At 41.1% G+C, this 14,320-nt stretch overlaps 1 protein-coding gene across 3 annotated transcripts in view; it reads left to right on the top strand.

Annotated features, from left to right (window-relative positions):
* POLK (DNA polymerase kappa) overlaps nt 1-14,320 on the top strand; it is a 221,908-nt gene that overhangs the window by 165,145 nt on the left and 42,443 nt on the right. For all 3 annotated transcript variants that reach the window (XM_082243874.1, XM_082243875.1, XM_082243876.1), the window contains exons 9-11: nt 254-420; nt 2,063-2,095; nt 12,124-12,220. In XM_082243874.1, the coding sequence (XP_082100000.1) occupies nt 254-420; nt 2,063-2,095; nt 12,124-12,220 (297 nt within the window). The remainder of the gene's footprint in view (nt 1-253; nt 421-2,062; nt 2,096-12,123; nt 12,221-14,320) is intronic.

The raw sequence follows: 14,320 nt of genomic DNA, 5'->3' as shown, positions 1-14,320 counted from the left end.
AGATTAAGTAATGACAGGCTATTTATCACTTATTATACATCACTCCCTTGCAGCCCATTACGTTCACGCTCTTCATAGAACGACATCTTAATAAAACCCAGATCGTTTATCACTTCTGATAAGAAAACACAGTGTATTTTTACAAATCCTTTCTTGGACGGTATTCTGCTGCTCAGCAGTTACGGTTTATGATATCCTGTGTAATGCTGCCAGTTGTCTGTAATGCATTATTGACGGATGTGCTTTGCTGCAGGTTCCAGGCATTGGGAAAGTAACTGAGAAAATGTTACAGGCGCTGGGAGTAACAACCTGTACTGACCTCTACCAGCAGAGGGCGCTCCTATCCCTGCTTTTCTCTGAGATTTCTTGGCATAACTTTCTGAATATTTCGCTGGGCATCGGCTCAACACACATAGAGAAGTAAGTAAAAACTTGCGTTCATGTGCTTTCACAAGATTTTTTTCTCCTTCATCTTAGTCCAAGTAAAACTAAAAGTGTAATTTTAACACTCCCGTTTAAAGTACACAAACATATTAAAAAGTGAACAAAAATATCTTAAATAATAAAAATACCAGCGTGTAGGCGCTTTTAGTGTGTTATAAGGGTTTGGTTGTTTGCAGAAAAAAAAATGATATATATATATATATTTATTAGTGGTCAATATTAACCCCCCCCCCCCAATAATAATGTAATGCAGTGTACCAATTATTAGATGTGGTGGCTTTTTTTACTCATTTACACACTGGAATTTTTCAAAACTAGGCGAACGCCAGTCACCGTTAGGGCACATAAAAAATAATTGTTTTCTATGTGCCCCATTTACACTGTTACTTTGTGCCCTTTAAACAAAGTTCAATAAAAAAAAAAAAGAAAACTGTGTGATGCGTTAAAATGTGCACCACATAGCACTTTTTTTCCTAACTGCAACCAAAAACTGACTGCTGCCTGCACACAAAAGTGTTGTGCTTGCAGGCAGTATACATGTGTCCTAAGGCTTTTTTTAAATGTAATCTTTACCTGGTGATCTGGTCAGTAAGTCTGTTATCAGCTTTTGTTCATTTATGTTGAACCTTTATCCCAAAAGAAAAAAAAAACTTTTGCTGCGACTACATAAAGTGTTGCTTGGAGTTAGGCTTCAGTTTGTTAGGTAAGTCCTTCTAAATCTAATAGTGCATGTGACACTACCCCCCCCCCCCCAGATGGACAGTTCTATTGTCCAAAAGTATCTCCATTGCACCCTATGACAGGAAGTTTGTTACTAGCCAGATCACCAGGTGAAATTAAAAGAAAGTGGCCTAAATTCAGAAAACGAATGTAGCAATTACAATAAGGCTGGGTAGGCTGCAATATAATAAATGTTTTTTTAGTTTTTATACTATTTAAAATGTAGTTAATAATTCTAACTGATTAACATGCAGAAGTACCTAAAAGTACTGTGAATTGTGAAATGTATTTTTTTCAATAAAATACTGTTTTCGTATTTTTTCTTTTTCATCCTTAGTTGCATCTCAGAGCTGCCACTACAGCCACTTTTTGTCTGCAATGCAAACACTCTGCCTTGGCTGTATATCGTTTCTCAGGGCAGGTTTCTTGATGGCGACAACAGCATATTATACCTGCACAATGTTTGTGGAAACCGCTTCTTGTAGTTGCCATCAAGTAACAACACAGAAACACATTTGGGTAATAATAGCTACATAGCATTGTCACCCTATAACAAAAAAATGCGTGAGCAAGGACCTTCAAGGCAGGATCACCAGTTCTTTTAACCTGTTGCTGCCTTCTTGACTCTTACTATGTGCATTATAGCCTAGTTAAAGGGATGCTGGGCATAAAAGTATTATAAAGAAAGTTGTAGATTTAAAACTACTGAAATTGCCACCTGAAATTATGTTACAGATTCTAGCAGATTTTAGTAACTAGGTTTACTAGTTCCATCCAGAATCCATGGCAGCACACTGCAATGCACATCTAACGCATGAATCTGGCCTGATGGTTGTGATGATGGACAACATACATTTCTTTTCTGTTAAATCATCACATTCATATTTTGTCTTTTCAGAGACGGAGAAAGGAAAAGCATGAGCACAGAACGGTAGGTTTAAGAATAATCAAAGACGTCAATACAAGTTTATTTATTTTCTTACAGCATTTACTTCTATGTTCAGCACAAAAAAGGGATAATTTTCTCATTTATGGTCTGAAACAGATTTGCTGTGCTGCCTCAATTTTGGAAAACTAATTTCTTTATACTTTCAGTTGTTTTTCAAGGAGATTCAATGTTAGTGCATTTCCCGGCCAACCTACCCTGGTAAAGTGAAGTTCTGGACCAAAGCAGACTCCCCAGCACTTCATTTTGCTGGCTGGGAAGAGAGATCAAACTAACAAAAAAAGCAGAGCTCTCCATTGCATTATACAACAATCGGCCATAACTTTATGACAACTGAAAGTTAGGTGAATAACATTGATTTTTTCCCATTAAAATGGTATCTGAAAGTAAACATGTTGTCCCTGAAGTTGAGGTTTTGAAAGCAGAAAATATGGGCATCGCAGTTTGTTGCATATGGGGTTGTGTAGCTGCAGATTGGTCAGGGTGCTCATGCTGACCCATGCCAGCCAAAAGCACCTACACTGGGCATGTGATTATCAGAACTGGACTACGGAGCAATGGAAGAAAGTGGCCTGGTCTGATGAATCCTGTTTTCTTTTACATCATGTGGGTGGCTGGGTACGTGTGTGTCGCTATATATAAACATTTACAAGCGTGGAAGCTATACAAAGCTATCAAAGTCCCCTTGTAAATTGTTATGGGAGTAACTACACTTGAACATACAGTACATAGAAATGACTAAAATAAATTTTCATCTTTTTAGGAGGTTAGCCTAGACCTCTCTAAAGCCTAGCAAGCACGGGTCAAATGTCAGGTGGCCATCTGTCGAAGGGGCATGACTGAAAAAGGTCTCGGCTCCCGATCAGCACTCTCAGCCAATGGCAGAGAACGGTGATCAGAGAGGGGGGAGCCCAGCCGCCAGAACAATCAGAGCACAATTGCACAGCAGGGGAGATCGCTGTACTAACATCAGATTGTTAGTACAGCGGCTCCGACCTGAACTGTCAATTTTTTTTTCATTCAGCCCGTTGGAATGAACAAAAAAAAACTTGTAGTGTGTACTAGGCTTAAGGGTGTAGCAGCCCACAAAGGAGCAGAATTAAAACAATATTAAACCGAAAACCAAACATGTAATACCCTGTATGTTGTAGCTTACCAATCATTAGATATGGTCGCTGCATTCATTTTCTTTTTTAGGCTTTTTCCCCTGGTGATCTGGGCAGTAACACACCCCATGTTTTAGAGTGCCCCCCCTCTCTGAATGAAGGAGCACAGAGAGTACATTTGGACAGCAGCATTGTCAGTCTGGAGACTAGCAAATTTAATGTAGATACACTAACAAACTGAAGCCAAGCTCCAGATAATATTTTATAAACCGTTACAGAAAAAAGTTTTGTTTCTTTTGGGATAAAGGTTTTACATAAATAATAGCTAATCATTATAAGCACCCCTGCCAGTGGTAAATGGTTTGTCTCAACCCTGTAACTGATTGATCCGCAAGAGTGCTTGTTCTTTTGAAAAACAGCAGACTTACTGGCAGATTTACCAGATGAAATTAGAAGAAAGTAAACCCAAAAAAGAAAACGAATGCAGCCATCACAGCTACGAATTGGTAAGCTGCAGTTTATTAAATGTTTGCCTTTGGGCTTAATTCTGCTTTAAATGCGGTTTACCTTTAAATTAGAAGTCCACCCTAACCCTTAATCTACAGGCATCCACGATCTAAGACTAACCTATTCCTGTAAAGAAGAAATCAGTATACATTAGGGATAGACCAATATGTTTTTTTCATGGCTGATACCAATATTTTGGTCACAACGTATCGGTATCGGCTGATATGGGCCGATATTTTGTACATTTAAAGTTTTGAAAAATAAAGCCAATTTTTGACACAAATCTGGTACTGAACATGTTCATTTTTGTTTAATGCTTAATGGCTATCTTGCTGGCACCCTGTGGTGGGTGGCTGGCTGGCTGGCACCCTGTGGTGGGTGGCTGGCTTGCTTGCACCCTGTGGTGGATGGCAGGCTGGCTGGCACCCTGTGGTGGGTGGCTGGCACCCTGTGGTGGATAACTGGCTGACTGGCACCATGTGGTTGGTGGCTGGCTGGCACCCTGTGGTGGGTGGCTGGCTGGCACAGGGTCTGTGAGTGGCTGGCTGGTACAGTGCCTGTGGGTGGATGGCTGGCTGGTACAGTGCCTGTGGCTGGCTGGAAAAGGGCCTCTGGGTGGTTGGCTGGCTCACTGGTACAGTGCCTGTGGCTGGCTGGTACAGGGCCTGTGGATGTGGGTGGCTGGCTGGCACCGGGCTGCTGTGGGTGGGTGTATGGCTGTGATACACTCCTGCGCGACTAGTCCCAACTCCAGACGAGGCTGTCCAAGGTGAGGGAGGCAGACTAAGAAAGCAGAATGACGTCACAAAAATGTCAGCCAGTTCCTGGGCCGATACTGATATATCGGGGAAAGTGCATATCGACCACCGATTTATCGGTCTTGCCGATAATCGGTCTATCCCTAGTATACATACCTTTTTTGAAGCCACTCCAGTCGGTCTGGTCCCACGCTGAGCTGTCAGCAGCAGCTTCGCTGTGGAGGCGGGTGCAGAGAAGGTACTCAACAATGGAAGCCTCATAGTAACTCTATGGGTGATGTCACTTCCCAGCCGTTGTCGGCTGTTTCCTCTGCAAAGCTTCCGCCACTGGAGGCCAGACCGGAGTGGCTTCAAAAAAGGTATGTATAGTGAATTCTTCTTTACAGGGCTAGATAGGTTAGTCTTAGATTGTGGATGCCTGTAGATTTAGAGATTTTAGTTTTAGGGTGGACTTCTACATTTAAAAAAAGAAATAATAAATGCACATATTTTGGCATTTTAGCATTAGCATTATTAGCATTAGCATTATTTGCAAATTAGCATTATTTTTTACCACAGGCTCTTGGAAAGCATTGCATAATTAGTGGATTGTAGGAGCAATGTCAGGCTCCCTACACTTCCTCCAGCTCTCAATTTCCTCTTCAATTCCTAAGCTGGAGGAAGTGTCAGTGGACTACGAGTGCGCTGATTATCACTCTGAGTCCATTGAAAACAACAGGTCCGTCTTCCGCTGTGGAGGATGGGACATGTAGTTTATTTATTCACAGATCACTGATTTTAAATGTAGCAGCAGGGGTGAGGAACCCCTGCACTCTATCATGGGGGTGGGGGTCTCTAAGGATGGGAAGCAGGTTATTCGGTACATGTTGCACCCTAGATATGGGTATAACACAAATCAAATTACACAGCAATTATTTTTGGCATTTAGCTTAGGGGCCCGATTCACTAGTAGGGAATTACACCTTGAGTGTGTACCCTTCTCTTACTGCTCTATTCTACAGCATTGTGATGCATTGGTTGATACAGAGACCTTCCAATATGTTTTGTGACCAGTTCCCATCTGGGTACCATTTACATTAATGCTTGATAAAGAGTGACCAGTTCAACTCTTCAATTAGATACAATTAGGATTTAAATAGGGTTTGGCCCTGGTTAACTTTGATCTACTGAGATGTTTAGAAGAAAGCTGCACCTCACTGCTTCATCTTTTTCTAGCCCTATGCATGTATTCTTAAACTTAATTGTTAAAGGATTTAGCTGGCCATCTTTATATTGGGTGTTGGCCAGTTCTTTGGATGAGCACACAAAGGAAGACCTAAGAACAGGATGTGATATTGTTACCTTTTGCAATTCTCTAATTCTGAGATAATAACTGAAAAAGATTAGGGAATCTGCCATCTTAAAAAAAACCCTTTCACCAGACTATTTATTTTGACAGAAATCTTCCCAAAGGATTATATGTGCATTTAAAGGAATTGTAAAGGCAGAAGGTTTTTTTTTAATCTTAATGTATTTTATGCATTAAGATCAATCTTCTGTGTGAAGCAGCCTCCCCAGCACCCCCTAATACTTACCTGAGCCCAATCTCTGTCTAGCGATGATCACGAGTCCCTCGGCGAACCGGGACTCTCCCTCCTGATTGGCTGAGACACAGCCGCGGTGTCTTTGGCTTCCATGGCTGTCAATCAAAGTCAGTTAGCCAATCAGGAAAGAGGGGGCATGGCTGAACTGTAGCTCCGTGTCTGAATTAACATACTAGCACTTTGAGCCTATGTATGTTTGTGCTCTTTGTAGCATAACAGCTTGGGTGCCCTATAGCAAGCTGGTTGCTGTGGGGGCAGTCAACAGGAGGGAGGGGCTAGGAGCAAAAGGGACCTGAGAAGAGGAGGATCTAGGCTGCTCTGTGCAAAACCACTACACAGGGCAGGTAAGTATAGCATGTTTGTTATTATTTTTTATTTTTTTTTAAAAGACTTTACAATCACTTTAGTGTATTTTATGTTATCTCCCTTGTGTAGAAATCCAAAAGGCCTGGGACACCACCATCAGCAGCCCCAGTAGATTCCAAGCTATCACTCAAGTGATACCCTCCACCCGCAGCTAAATAAAAGGTTATGTGGGGAGGTGGGGGAAGAGGCTGGAGGAGCTGTGCCAGCACTGAAAGCAATTCTACAATCCCAGAAAAGAAGAAGGCTATGGCATTGCAGGAAGGAGGGGATTTGCTAGGTAATTAACTTGATAAAGAAACCAGATTTGCTATCAAACTCAAATGCACATTGCAAATGAATAAAAAATGATTAATGGAAAGGAAAGGCACTGCAAGTAAGCATTTAAAATGCCAAACTTTTCTAGTCATTTATGTGCAATGTTTAGGTTGGTGACATGGTCTCTTCAAAGCTATTAACACTATAGTTAACTTAAAGTGGTAGTAAACTCTGTTTTACCACTTATACCTACAGGTTAGCCTATAGTAAGGCTTACCTGTGGGTACTGTGAATATCTCCTAAATTGGCACTGTTTAGGAGATATTTAGAGTGCATGCAGCCGGTGACCTCACCGGAGCATGCGCTCAAAAGGTCCAACTGTGCGGGACCTTCTTCAACTGCCGTTCACTACCGCTTTAACTAGAACTAACTCCTGTATAGAATAGGTAGATAAAGTTCAAAGGGGAAATATTTATCATACAGATGCCTTTTATCTGCTGGTTTTCAACGTTATGCTACAAAGAGCACAAACATACATACGGAAGTTTCAAAGTGCTAGTGTGTTAATATTGCATGCCAAGTTTGACAGGCGGCCCCACCTTTCAAGCTCTCCCCTGTAAATGAATGGGGCTGTGCCATAACTGTTCCCGTAATGCAAAATTGGCATTGGGCATTAACGCACACAAAAATCAGAGGTAGCTTCCATATACAGTATCTCACAAAAGTGAGTACAACCCTCACATTTTGTAAATATTTTATTATATCTTTTCATGTGACAACACTGAAGAAATGACACTTTGCTACAATGTAAAGTAGTGAGTGTACAGCTTGTATAACAGTGTAAATTTGCTGTTCCCTCAAAATAATTCAAAACACAGCCATTAATGTCTGTGGCAACAAAAGTGAGTACACCCCTAAGTGAACATGTCCAAATTGGGCCCAATTAGCCATTTTCCCTCCCCGGTGTCATGAGACTCATTAGTGTTACAAGGTCTCAGGTGTAAATGGGGACCATGTGTGTTAAATTTGGTGTTATCACTCTCTCTCTCTCATACTGGTCACTTGAAGTTCAACATGGCACCTCATGGCAAAGGACTTTCTGAGGATCTGAAAAAAGAATTGTTGCTTTACATAAAGATGGCCTAGGCTATAAGAAGATTGCCAAGACCCTGAAACTGAGCTGCAGCACGGTGGCCAAGACCGTACAGCAGTTTACCAGGACAGGTTCCACTCAGGACAGGCCTCACCATGGTCGACCAAAGATGTTGAGTGCACATGCTCAACGTCCTATCCAGAGGTTGTCTTTGAGAAATAGATGTATGAGTGCTGCCAGCTTGCTGCAGAGGTTGAAGGGGTGGGGGGGTCAGACTGTGAGTGCTCAGACCATATGCTGCACACTGCATCTTCTAAAGATGATACACAAGAAAGCCCGCAAACAGTTTGCAGAAGACAAGCAGACTAAGGACATGGATTACTGAAACCATGTCCTGTGGTCTAATGACACCAAGATACTTATTTGGTTCAGATGGTGTCAAGCGTGTGTGACTTCAACCAGGTGGAGTACAAAGACAAGGGTGTCCTTGCCTAGCATAGTGGTGGGAGTGTCATGGTCTGGGGCTGCATGAGTGCTGCCAGCACTGGGGAGCTACAGTTCATTGAGGGAACCATGAATGCCAACATGTACTGTGACATACTGAAGCAGGGCTTGATCCCCCTCCCTCCGGAGGCTGGGCCGCAGGGCAGTATTCCAACACGATAACAACCCCAAACACACCTCCAAGTCTACCACTGCCCTCCTAAAGAAGCTGAGGGTAAAGATGATGGACTGGCCAAGCATCTCTCCAGATCTAAACCCTATTTAGCATCTGTGGGTCATCCTCAAATGGAGGGTGGAGGAGCGCAAGGTCTTAACATCCACCAGCTCCGTGATGTCATCATGGAGGAGTGGAAGAGGACTCCAGTGGCAACCTGTGAAGCTCTGGTGAACTCCATGCCCAAGAGGGTTAGGGCAGTGCTGGAAAATAATGGTGGCCACACAAACTATTGACACTTTTGGCCCAATTTGGACATTTTCACTTAGGGGCGTACTCACTTTTGTTGCCAGCGGTTTAGACATTAATGGCTGTGTGTTGAGTTATTTTAAGGGGACAGCAAATTTACACTGTTATACAAGCTGTACACTCACTACTTTAAATTGTAGCAAAGTGTAATTTCTTCAGTGTTGTCACATGAAAAGATATAATAAAATATTCACAAAATCGTGAGCAGTGTACTCACTTTTGTGAGATACTGTATTTCTCTTTACAGAATTCCTTTAACATACTCATTGATATCAATTGATCCTCATATTTATGGATACCAGAAGATAGAAGGAAACCTTGCTAAGCCTTCCCAATAGAAATAACATCAAATGGCACCATATTTTGTTTAAGAGCTCTCATGTTTTGCACACAATGACCACAATTGTAGATAAGGCATACATAAAACGTATGATCTGAACCTTACCATCTCAGCCTCCCATTAAGCATTTGATAAGAAGGGTTCATATTTGCTTTGTGCCTGTGTTGTGTGGCTGGCCATTCCTTAGTTTGGTTAGTTACTCATAGGTCTTTTGTGGTTATAATAGGATATAAAAGAGACCAGTAACTGGCTTGAACAGATGTCAGAAGAACCTATTGTGTTTATAGGCAAGGCAGTATTTCCTTTATACTTTGATTATTTTGCTTTAAAGGAGCAGTTTTCAACCTAATTATTGTCAGAGACCAGTGAAATGTTTCCTGAGGTTTCAAAGGGTATGTCCTCTGAAAAATGATGTTTGCTGTCATTGAAGTCTGGTCAGCCAGCTTATTTATTATAAGTCTTACATACTTCAATAGCAACATCTTAAAATGTTAAACCTCTTTCTGTTGGATAATAATTACTGACTTGGTTCCTGTCAAACTGGAAGTTTTAGGTGTTACAGCACATCCTGTTTCCTTCTCCATAGTATAAATAAAATACAGCGGGAAGAGTTGAACGTCTTCATAATGGCCACAGCAGTAGTGCAGGCCACAGAATTTGAGTTCAGAGATCTCACCTATTGAGTAGTGCTGTGGGGTGGGGAATGACTCGGCCACTTATGATTGGCCTAGTACATTATTGGCTTCCTGGTGGGATCAGACTAGAGCCTGAACACTCCTGAGCTCTCCTTACAGCTTGAATTCTGGAAAGATGTGTGAAGCTGTGTGTTTGTTTTACCTGCCCAGCATTTATCAAATTTATTGAAAACTAAAATATTGGTATTTGGTGGACTGGCACTATATGGACTACTTTCTATGAAGACATTTAGACCCTGACAGGTTCGCCCCAGTGTGAACGGGGTCTTAAAGGTGAGGTTCATTTCAAAAAAATAAAAACAATAATAAAAATTAGGAATCGCCTCAGAGTTGATGAATACATTTGAGATGGAAAAAAAATGGTTAGGTTAATAATAAATCAGTTGATCGGAAGGAAATGGTCTTTAAATTGCCACTGTCTTCAAACTGGTCAAACTGGTGTGAAAAAAACTGGTGGAATAAACTAGGATGGAAAAAGTATATAGTGAATTTCTGAACATTATATTACAAATTTAAAGCATTCTCCAGCAAGTGATAGTGACTCTTTAAAATCAGAAGTTCCAAAAGTGTAATTTAAGCTGGATACAAATCTGTTTTTGAGTTTTGGATTTTTTTGGCATTTAACCACTTAAGCCCCGGAAGATTTTACCCCCTTCCTGACCAGTACCTATTTTGCGATTCGGCACTGCGTGACTTTAATGGACAATTGCGCGGTGGTGCGACGCTGTACCCAAACGAATTTGACGTCCTTTTTTTCCCACAAACAGAGCTTTCTTTTGGTGGTATTTGATCACCTGTGCGATTTTTTGATCATGCGCTATAAACAAAAAAAGAGCGTCAATTTTGCAAAAATAGCAATATTTTTCACTTTTTTATATGAAATTCCCAAAAAAAATGTAAAAATCCAAATTTTTTAACATTTTCGGCCAATTTTTTTTATGCTACATATGTTTGGTAAAAAAAATCGCAAAAAGCGTATTTTGATTGGTTTGCGCAAAATTTATCGCGTTTACTAACAAAGGGAAAGATTTTTGTCATTTTTGTTGTTTTTTTTTAACGTGTAATGGCGGCGATCTGCGTTTTTTTTTTTTTTTTGCGGTACTGCGAAATTACGGCGGACAGATCGGACCCTTGACTGACATTTTTGACACTTTTGGGGTTACCAGTGACATTTCTACAGTAATCAGTGCTATACATATGCACTGTTACTGTAAAATTACACGGGCAGTGAAGGGGTTAACTTTTTTGAGAGGGAGGGGCTGTGTGTGTTCCTAGGGGCGTGATTCCAACTGTGATTGGCTGTGGCTTGAGCTCTAGGAACAGTGATCAACGGTCCTACATAGTAGAACCGTATGATCACTGTTTCTACACAGGGGAGAATGACAGGCGGCTTGTTTACATCAGCCGCCTGACTTTCTCCCTCTGCAGCGACGATCGCCGAGTGACCGGTGGACATCGCGTCCGCTGGTCACACGCGCGCGCGGGGGGGGGGGGGTCCGTGACCAATGCGGGAGCGCGCTCGCTCCCTAGACCCTCACAGGCTAGCGACGTAGATCTACGTCACTTTGCCTGTGAGGGGCTGACTGCCGACGTAAATAGTCATGCGGCAGTCGGCAAGTGGTTAAAAGGATGTATTTAAAAGATGTATAGTGGTTGTGTATATAAATTGCATATTAATTATTTTTTAATACAATTAGGATAACATCAATTTCTAGGCCTGCTTTATTTATATTGTTTTACTGGGTAAATATAAAATATTGCATAATATTTTTTTTTTATTTAAGCAAGTAATGCTTTAGGCTCTATTCCCATTCCCCAGACTCTCATTTTTTCTTTGATGAATGAAGCCTAACTCCAGGAAGTATCAAAATGAATATGCCCCTTACCCCCCCCCCCCCCCCCAAAATGATATAAAATCTAAAGCTTGTTTTTTCTTGAGTAGGACATTAAAAAGAGAATTACATACTTTCTCTCCACCAGTTCCAGTTGAGATGATCAGTTCCACAAAGCCACTAGTTTTGCTACTTCCAGGAGTTCAGCTGTAAGTTAACTCAGACAATTACAGCCTCAAAGCAGGGCAATGTCTGTGGTGTTCTCTCTTTGGCTAACCCATGGTGTTTTCTGAATCATTCATCATGTATTCTGTATAAGGGCATAATTATAAAGCAATAAATTTGACTTTCACTAAACATTCAATGGTGGTAAATCAATGTATTTGAAAACACATGCACCAGGTAGATTCACCTGCAGTGAATGTGTGTTGAATGTCAGATTCACTGCTTAGTGCAACAGTGTGCCAGAAGTACTTTGCAGAACATGGCATTAACTCCAATCCAATTTTAGGACTTTCAGTGAGATCAGCTCAGCAGAAGAACAGTATGAATTGTGTCGGGAACTCTGCAAGGACCTAGCAGAAGATCTATATAAAGAAGGACTAAGGGTTTGTATGGAAGCCATTTAATTTCTCTTCTAAAAACCATGAATGATGTGTGCATTGTGAGTTAGATTGTTCTATTGAGCTCCCATTTACCTGTGTATGTCAGTAGGGATCTAGATGGCTTTGCTAGTGTCAATGTCTAATATAGAAAATGGTGCATTCTGTTAGTATGTAAGACAGGAAGATGCCTCTTCTTAGGGAAGGCTTCGTTCAATGCACCCCAGTCTTCCTGAATCAATATACACGTGCTGACATATACACTCACATCAACTGTTAGAACATGTTGGCTGCATCCCAAACACCAGACTCTCTTTATACTCTGCATTCTCTTCTTCTGTAGTGAACCGTATAGTGCTGACAGATGTGGTCAGTATAGAAATCATTCATGTCAACATTGATTAAATTCCTTTCTGCTTGCTAGAGTATAGCAGGTGTGGTTGGTTGTTGGGTTTTCCACAGTGAGGACATGCTATTGTCTGTAGTGATTTACATACAGAAGTAGATGCACTGTGCAGCAAAGGTTTTATTTGTCCAGAAGGCTGAACTGTAGTCATCTAGTAAACCCCAAATAATGGTATACTTTTGGAATATTTCAGTCCTGTTCCAGCTTCTGTCAAACTGTCTGGCTACACAGTGGTAATACTGAATGAAGTATTAAAACATAAGCACTTGCCATGCTCAGCCCACGCAGTACCACTCACTACATGCTCAGTAAATGTAATGTGGATGGAAAATTGGGGGGATGGGGTGTATGCTGATGGCTGCAGTTTACTAACGTCTGCACAAAGCAGCCACAGTCATTGTTCTGTACAAAGTCTTGGCATTCAAGGACAGTAGATACATCTGACGTCCTAATTGGGCACCAGAAATATTAATACACTTTTATAAGGACAGTTACAGCTCAGCTCTGAGATCATCTTGATTCTAGAGGCTACAGGGTGATCTTGCATTGGATCTACTGTTAGGCATATTAATTGATCTAATCCACATTCAGCAGCTATTTATTAGTTCATATGTATAGTCATAGAAGTCACCGCAGGAATGCAGCTGTTGCAGTATGATGTCACTGTAGAAGTTTGAGATTTATTGGAATGCTCCTCCAACCTAATCAGCACATATGTGCTTATGCTGCGGTTTTCTTATCTCTCCTAATATTGTCAAAGGTTTTTTAAGTGAAGGGAGTTACTCTGACATGTACATACATTTTTACTAATTTGATATATCTATGCTGCCAGTTGCTAAGAAAACAGCAAGCAATTTAAGAGGAGAATATAAAAACTGAAGGCAACATTTTTATAGTTTAATAAAAGCTATGTACACAGACTGCTCTGACTTATACCTAATTTAAAACTGAAATACTCAAGCTGTCTGGCTGTTCATTTTCTCTCTAGGTGAGCTGAAGCAGTAACTTTCCAAGGCTGAAGATACATTTTGCTGAAAGGGCAGAATGCTCCAGCAAACAACTAACTGCTTTCTGCGATGTAGAGGATGGCATATCCCAGTTGGGGGGGCTGGGGGTCTGAGTGAGGTATACATGGAGGGATTTATAAATAACATACAAATTGTAGGAAAGCATGGGTTTAAATCTCTACTTTTCCCTGTCATTGATTATTGGCACAGAAGAACAGTAATTATAAACTATTATGTAATCTAATAATCACTTTTTGCTAGAAATCCAAGGTAAAAGGCTTTTTCTTTTGTAACTCCAGCCCAGACAGTTTTGTAGTTTTGGATAGTGAAAAAGGGTTAGAAGGGCCTTTCCCAACCAGGGTTCTTCGGACCCTAGGGTTCCTCCAGAGGTTGCTAGGATTTTTCGAACAGTTGGCAATTTCTACATATCAGGTATGTAACCATTAACATGTGTAAGGAGGGATGATTCTCTACTAAGCACCAATGTTAGGGATGATCTTTCCACAGGCCACCAATGTAAGGGGCATTTCTCTAATGTAAAAAGCATTACTTACACCAATGAGAAGAGGTCCTTTTTCCAAATGACCACTAACGTAAGAGGGCCCTTCTCCACTGACCTCTGATGTAAGAGGACATTTTATTGACCAACAGTTTAAATTCTCCAGGGTAGAGGAAAAACTAAAATTTTCGTTG

The sequence above is a fragment of the Pelophylax lessonae genome (genome assembly GCF_965119305.1).
Source record: "Pelophylax lessonae genome assembly, chromosome: 1".
Lineage (NCBI taxonomy): Eukaryota > Metazoa > Chordata > Amphibia > Anura > Ranidae > Pelophylax > Pelophylax lessonae.
Note: the sequence above shows the minus strand (reverse complement) of the source record. Positions and strands in the feature narration are given on the sequence as shown.